An 8,585-nucleotide genomic window follows, 5' to 3' on the forward strand; every position below is an offset into this window, starting at 1 on the left:
GCCCAATAAGAACTACTATAAATAGGACCCCAACGAGGTATGTAATTAATTCTGAACTACCGCATTTACTACGCCGAGCACTAACTTGAGCATCGGAGTGTCTTTGCAAGCACACCCACCCCTGACTTCGGACTACCCGGATAGGAACGAGAAGACCGAGACCCAGGATCAGACCCGCTACAACAAGGATAATTAGAGTGTGTATCCTAGTACAGGAACATAATCCATCACTTCTAGCACTACAAACGTGATATAGAAGCATTCTTTTAAGTTGTTTGATATGCAACATTTCTTTTCCATTATGGGTTAGCCAACAAGAAGATATATCAGATTTTTTATTTCATCCACTAGCTACTTGAATAGGATTTTCAAACTTTAACATAATAATCTAAAATAAAAAATAAAAAAAAAGGCATGTGTTGTTAAATGTATACAATAAAAAAATTTAATAATATGTTAAAATTCAACATATATTTTATAAAATTTATAAATCAAATGTTAGGAATCAAAGCTTAAACTTTTTCATAATATAGAGATTTCATAAAACTATTAATTCACGAGTAACACAATAGAATTTTTTTTAATAATTTTGATTGTTTGTAAATTTGTTTTAATTTTACTTACATAAACAACAATGACTCTTCTATGAAATATCATTCATTTCAAATCAATGATGCATTCTTCATTATCTTCCAAAATGCATGTAATTATGATTATGACTCAAGTTTTCCATATGAAAAATATAATGTTTTTTCAAATTAAACAAAAAAAAAAACTCTCAACAATTAAAGGATTATGATTCTATGATACATAACATATATATTGCAATAAATCATTGAAATGCGAAAAGTTTCAAAAAATTATAATTACTTCTAATTCATTCAAAAATTTGAATTTCTATTATTAATAAATTATAAATTAAATAGACCCAAAATATTGTTTAAAATTTTCTCGATAATTAAAAAAGTATAACTCTACAATGTTCAACATATATTGTATTCAATTATTAAAATATATAATTGTATTTAAATTGCAAATCGTAAAATTAATATATATATATATATTAAAAAATTAATAAAATAATTTCTTTTTTATTTTGATTCCTGAAATCTATTATTAAAGAAATAACAATTTGTTTTTAAAGTAAAGGTAAGGTCGCACCTGTGCAGTTTTCTTTCAACTGCAGATGATCCCTTCCCTTTTTTATAAACATATGCAGAAGATTAAATTTATCATTATAATACTATGTACATTGAATTTGTTAAGCTGACCTTATCACAAACTATATTATATTGGCAAAATGTTAAGTGAATGATTGCAGCAGGCACAAATATTACTAAAATGTAAAATATGTTAATTTTAGATTAGGTATAGAATATGAAATTTTAAAATTTGTTCTAATTATTTAGATGACATATAATTTATCAAAAAAAAAATGTCTGAATAACACTGAATTCAATTCTTTTTATAATTAAAAAATATATAGTTAAAAAAATCATTAAAACTAATGAGTCAAATTCTTTGACAGATATTAATTATCAAAAAAGTTGAATATTTTATACTAATAATATAATTAAAAAATAAATACATAATTAGAAAATTAAATATTTTTTTAAGTTGTTTATTTTTCGTTAAAAGGTCCAGACTAGGGTGTGAATGAAACCTTATTAGTTATTTGTTTTAATGTGTCGTAACCGCAACAGCAACACAGTATAGCAGCCGCAACAGTAACACAGTATGAATTTTAAACAAATAATAAAGGTAACAGTAACACAGTATGAAGCCGCAACAGTAACACAGTATGAATTTTAAACACATAATAAAGGTAGGGATGACAAAAGAAAAATAAATAAATAAACAAAAACTTACCCTTAAAAGTCTACAAATGAAATCAGTTATGAATTTTAAATAAATAATTAAATCAATATCTACTTAATAATAACACAAGAATATATAATAAAACAAAAAGGGTTCAAATGGCATTGGTGTAGTTTTTACTAAGTATTACATCGCTTAATAACTTTATATTAAATGTGAATTTTATAAATCTAATCGTTAGATTAAAAGTTTTTTACTCTTAAATTATATATACAAAATCTTACATTAATCCAAGATGATTTGATACTTCATTTTTATAAAACAAAATTGACGTAATATATACATTTTAAAATATAATAAAATATGAACACTTTGATTACCATCAAGTTGTTATTTAATTTTAACAAAAATTGATATACATATAAAATGATATAAACTTTCAATCTAACGGTTGAATTTATAAAATTCATATTTAATATAAAATTATTGAACGATATAATACTTAGTAAAAATTATACTGATATCGTTTGAACCCTTCTTATATAAAATATTTGTATTTATGAGCATCCATATTTTAAAAATATTAAAAAATTAATTATATATAGAATAAATTAAATTATTTTTAAGTTAAATATATATGTCAAAATTATTTATTTATGATAAAATATGTTATAAAATAATTTTTTAATATAAAAGTATTTTAAAATTATTTGTTTTTGGTTTTATTTTATCTCTTATATTGTGTTATCAAATATAATAGATATTCGTGATATTGACATATGAATTATCCTAGTTTCCATGTAATATAATTTATGCATGTATCATATTACATAACATGATTGTCGAGAACGAGCGATACACATATTAAAACAATATTGATTATAATGGTATAGAAGATGACATGTCAAGATCTGAAATCCGGAAATGTTCATCCCAATTTTAGATCAATATACTTTTAAAGGAAAGCAAATGTTCATGAGAAACAAACACAATGTCAACTTCAAGTAGATGTTATTGAACATATTTAAAACTATTTAAAAAATAATAATAATAAAAATTAATTTTGTATAATAATATTATATATTTATTTTTATTTTATTTTATTTTTTAATATCTACTTATTATATATTTTTCTCGTAGTTTATTTTTTATTATTATAGTGTAATTATTTTTTTAATAAAAATTTAAATTGATTCATAAATAATTAAAAAAATATAAAAACTGAGTTTCTTAAAACTTCTTATCATTATAATAAATTTATATTTAAATTATTTAATACTAATGAGAACCACTTTTTACACTTTGCACGGTGACCCAAATTAGTTACTTACAGAGGAGATACTACATTTCTAATTATGAACACATGTACTATATTTAATTACACGTGGGGCTATAATTAGTCCTTATTAAACGATGCGTGATTTGTGGCGGAATGGATAAAAATTTTGAGGCTCAAATTAATTTTTTTATAAAAATTAAATTTTTTATTAATTATAAAAAGAATAGAAAATTTCATTTTTTTTATTCAATTTTTTTTTATTTATTACAATTAATAATATAATGATATATAAATTATATATATATATATATATATATATATATATATATGAAAGAATTTAGAAAAGTTTGAGTGATAATGAAGTTCCGCCCCTGGTTTGGTTGGAGGAATTGCAGGGGAAGTGAAGAAGGGAAAGAGAGAGAGAGAGAGTGTGTGAGAGAATGGAGAGCATAGTGCATAGAATGGTGGAAGTGAATGGCATAAAGATGCATGTTGCGGAGAAAGGAGAAGGGCCAGTGGTGCTGTTCTTGCATGGCTTCCCTGAACTATGGTACTCCTGGCGACACCAGATTATTGCTCTCAGCTCCCTCGGTTACCGTGCGGTGGCACCTGATCTCCGAGGCTACGGTGACACCGATGCCCCTGCTCCGGTGACCAGCTACAGCGTTTTCCACCTCGTCGGTGACCTTGTTGCGCTCATTGACTCTCTGGGTGTTGACCAAGTCTTCCTGGTGGGCCATGATTGGGGTGCCATCATCGGTTGGTACCTTTGCTTGTTCCGACCAGACAGAATCAAGGCCTATGTTTGCCTCAGTGTCCCTTTTCGTCCCTTCCTCGGAAGAAATCCCCACCAGAAGACCGTAGATATGTTTCAAGCCTTATATGGAGATGACTACTACATTTGCAGATTTCAGGTCTGTCTCTTTTTATTTCCAACTCTTCATGAACTCAACTATAATAAAGGATCTTCAATTCTCCATGTGGGAAGAGATTCACATTTAAGACCAAACTAGTATTATAAAAGTGAGTAATGTGATGAATTCAAATTTAAATTTTTTGAGATCATGTTAGTCAGACTTTATTTACCTCTCAAGCGAGTGAGATCTGATTAGTTTAGGACACGAGAGAAAAGAAAAGGAAAAAGTAAAATCAGTTTTGGAAGGTTTACTTTTTCATAATTGAATGTAGATCTGATGGTACTGTGCCTGATGTCCTGTCCTGGGATGAAATAGGAACCAGGCAAGATGGAAGCTGAGCTGGCTCGCGTTGACACTGCATATTTGATGAAGAACATACTTACTACGCGCATCACTGGTCCACCCATTTTTCCCAAAGGGGAGTATGGAACCGGTTTTAATCCAGATACTCCTGACACCTTGCCCTCTTGGCTCTCTCAACAAGATCTTGATTATTACGTTACTAAATTCAACAACACTGGCTTCACTGGAGGCTTGAACTACTACAGAAACCTCAACTTGTCAGTTCCTATTCTTCTATATTGATTATTTTCTGTACTTCTATAACAAGGTATTAAAATTGGAAGTCACTCTTGTTTATTCAAAGAAAATAAATAATATTGATGCAGAACTTGGTTTTTACAATCATTATAGTCGGTCTAGTACTAAAAGATTGAGATAATATATTCAAACTTTGATGCTGTTAATTGAAATTCTTCCTGATAAGTGAAACCTGGTAGGTAGTTTCAAAGCTTAATCTAATGTTCTTAACCAGAGATATAAGTTAGTTGAACTGTTGGAGTGTGATGTAAGATATTAGAGTTAAATTCTATCACAAATAATAGAAATTGTGGTTTGCAGAAATTGGGAGCTGACAGCACCGTGGACTGGTGTAGGAATCGTGAATGTACCGGTTAAGTTCATTACAGGTGCTGTTGACTTGGTTTATAATTCGGTGGGGATGAAGGAGTATATCCACAATGGGGGTTTCAAGAAAGATGTGCCAACTTTGGAGGAAGTGGTAGTGCAGGAAGGGGTTTCACACTTCAACAACCAAGAAGCAGCAGAGGATGTGAGCAATCACATTTATGACTTCATCAGCAAGTTTTGATACTGATTACTGAATCATTTCACAACTTGGTGCCAGTTTCTATGTCAAGCAAACCCATTTTCAATCACTACTTTTTAGTGCGTGTGTGAGATTGCAAAATGGAGTTTGACTCAACTTAAGTATGTAAACTTTGGTCAAAATTGATTTTCGAATAATGTAATTTCTTTTCATGTTATTAAATGAATGTTAAATATTGACCTTTTTTTTAATATACTGTTTTTTTTATTTAAATAACCCAAAGTGAAGTATATTTACCTAAATATACCATCTAGTTTTGTAGGTGAGAAATCGGTTACTGGGTAACCGATTTCTCAAAGGGATTTTTCCAAAATTTTGAAAAATCTCTTCTCAAAGGCCCCTTTTTGTTTTTTTTCTTTTCGTTTTCTGGTTTTTTTTTTGTTTTTTTTTCTATTTTAAAGTTTTTTTTTCCAGATTTATAATTTCTTTTTTAGTTTTTCAATTTAAAATATATAGATTTTAAAAAAAATTATAATGAAATTTAAAATAATTAATTTAGTTATTATTTTAAATTTAGATTATAAAAATGTATTTAAAATTAAATTTAATGAATAAAATTAAATTTAAATAGAATATTTAGAAAAAGAAAATATTATGATAAATGACAACTTTAGATAAAAACAACATTAATTGAGATGAACAAGTTGAAATAAAAACAAAATACAACAATAAAATAGGAGATCGAATAAAAAAGAACAACAACAGAATTATAATGCAATAAACTAGAATCCAACTTTAATGATGTCTATGGCCACCCGTTCCACACCTCGGAGGTTGTTGGTTCCTTGTTGGGTTTCGACGACCAATGCGTGGTTGTTGTGGTTCAACCTGGTCCTCGTCATGTTGTATATTAACAGTATCGGTGACTGGATTTGACGAACCACTTCCACCGACCTCAGAGTGATAAGACGAAAATGAAGGGAAATTCATGCTTTGCATGTAATTATATGCACTTTGTGGCGTGTGTACGTCGACGCCGAAAAGATTTCCCATGAAGTCCGATGTTGGAGTTGTTGTTGATGGTGGTGTGTACATGAATTGTTCATGGTGTGTATGAAATGATGGATAAGACTGAGGATGTTATTCCACACTATAAAGTGGGTGATTATCTCCAGCCATTGGGAATGTTGTTGCAGTTGTTGTTGGGAGTTGCGTACTAGAAGTGGATGCATGAGATGAAGAATATTGGCTACAAAGAAATAATTTAGAATTAGCACGAAACCATTGTAAATACTCTGAAGTGTGTTGGAGAGGCCCCTGAAGTGGTTCCCCAAAAATAACATGTTTGTGTCTGTCTTTCCAAATGGAAATCCAGTTTGCATGTTGTTGAGCCCAGTTGGTGTCGCTATGTAGAGATGGCAAATATACCCGTACCCGCGGGTAATACCCGAACCCGTCCCGACTTTGACGAGGAATACCCGATTTGACCGGGTACGGGTACGGGTACGGGTACGGGTACGGGTAAAACCCGATATATTAAATCGGGTACGGGTACGGGTACGGGTATGTACTTACCCGCCCCGTACCCGTACCCATACCCGTCCCCGTTCCCATTTTTAATTATATACTCACTTTTAATTTAATTATATTAAAGAATTTTAGTATTTTTTATGTGTAATTATTTATTATAATATGAGATAGAGAAATAATCTAATTATAATTATAATATAATTAAAAAAATAATTTAAAAATATTATATTTTAAAAAAATAATAATAAAATAAAAAATTTGACGGGTACGGGTACGGGTACGGGTATACCCGATACCCGACGGAGACGGGGATGGGGATGAAAATTACATACCCGACGGGTACGGGTACGGGGACGGGTATGGGTTTGGCTCGCGGGGACGGGGACGGGGACGGGTATCATGAAACCCGTACCCGCCCCGCCCCGTTGCCATCCCTATCGCTATGTCCTCTCATGTCTATGTCGTGCATTTTATCAAGATTATGAGCTTCGTTGGGGATTGGTTGTCATAAGCCAAATTGCAATTGGACTCTATCAGTTTGATGCCAGACTACAACTGCAAATGAAGTTAAAGCAGTACAAGCAGTCCATATTCTAGAATCCTTATAAGCACGTGGTGGCAATGAGGACTGAAATTCCCTATATGGCATCCATAGAAACTGTAAAAGAAAAAGGTTAAATATTTTACTCGTTCGATGTAAAAGAGAGAATGTTTGACAGAAGTTTACATTGTATTACCTCGTTGTGGTTCATGTTGTCATATCTTAATCTGTAGCCTAGTAAGTCTCCATGGGGCGTCCCTGAAAATCTTAGCCCTCTTCCTGACCACCTAAAACATTTGTACAATTATAAAATTTTAGGTTAAATATTTTACTTGTTCGATGTATTAAAGTGGTATAAAAATTAATCCATACCTTGATGCTAGCGGAAATGTAATATCCCATTGGACTCTTGGTTGGATGGAGGGCATTCTATACCAAGCCCAAGACTGTAGAAGCAAAGAACATCCACCCATTTTCTTTGAGGATGGATAGATTGCCCTACACAATTCTCTATACAAATGTGCCAAACAAGCAGAACTCCAACTATATCGTCCTGCACGTTCCAAGTCAGCCAATAATGGTAAATACATTAAGTGAATTCTATTACCTGACTTGTCTGGCATAATGACACCACCGATCAACCCTAAGATATATGCTCGACAATGTTGAAGCAATTGTTGTTGAGTGGGTTCATCTGGTAGTGCAATTGTATGGTCTCTTAACCATTTGAGTTTTATGGTTGAGCCAACTAGAGCTTCCCCTTTTGAAGGTACGAAGCCTAACAACTCGTAACATAATTCATCACAGTCAAACAAAGTTGGTCCTGTTACTGGTTTGCCGTTAATTCTTAAACCCAATTGTAGTGCCACATCTTCCAAAGTCACCGTGCACTCACCAACTGGGAAGTGAAAAGTATATGTCTCAGGTCTCCACCTCTCCACCAAAGACGTTATCAAACAATCATCGATTTTAAAATGCCTTATTTTCGCAACCTCGGCAAAGCTAGCAACCTCCAACAAATTCTCAATTCTTGGGTCAGGTGTAGGCATGGAATGATAGTAAGATTGAATGACTTGATCACTTGTTGTCTACGAAATGGTAGAATTGAAATGTTAGTAAAAGATAATATTAGTTGTAAACATTATGCAAAGTATAATAACTTACCATAAGATGAGTTTCATTTGACCTATGGAGGTGTTGCTTCCATAACATAGTTGAAGATGAAGAAGACATTCTTGAAGAACAATAGCAACGAAAATCAATACTGCAATAGCTGAAGAGAAATGATCTTTTGTTGTGTGTTTAGGGTTGGATCGTATGTAGTGTATATATAGTGGAAAAAATCAATGGTTGATGCAGAGTCATCAATGCTTTGTCCTAGAGCGTCAGAAA

The 8,585-nt window shown here is 31.4% G+C and overlaps 1 protein-coding gene across 1 annotated transcript; it reads left to right on the plus strand.

The window, feature by feature from the left end:
• Positions 1-3,436: 3,436 nt before the first annotated feature.
• Positions 3,437-5,373, plus strand: LOC109791538 (epoxide hydrolase 1). Its single transcript, XM_020350850.3, has 3 exons — positions 3,437-4,011; positions 4,330-4,574; positions 4,915-5,373. The coding sequence occupies exons 1-3, from the start codon at positions 3,538-3,540 to the stop codon at positions 5,162-5,164; spliced, it is 969 nt and encodes a 322-aa protein (XP_020206439.2). The 5' UTR covers positions 3,437-3,537; the 3' UTR covers positions 5,165-5,373.
• Positions 5,374-8,585: the final 3,212 nt, after the last annotated feature.

The sequence above is a fragment of the Cajanus cajan genome, chromosome 7, assembly GCF_000230855.2.
Source record: "Cajanus cajan strain Asha chromosome 7, NIPB_CcT2T_4, whole genome shotgun sequence".
In the NCBI taxonomy this organism is placed as follows: Eukaryota; Viridiplantae; Streptophyta; class Magnoliopsida; order Fabales; family Fabaceae; genus Cajanus; species Cajanus cajan.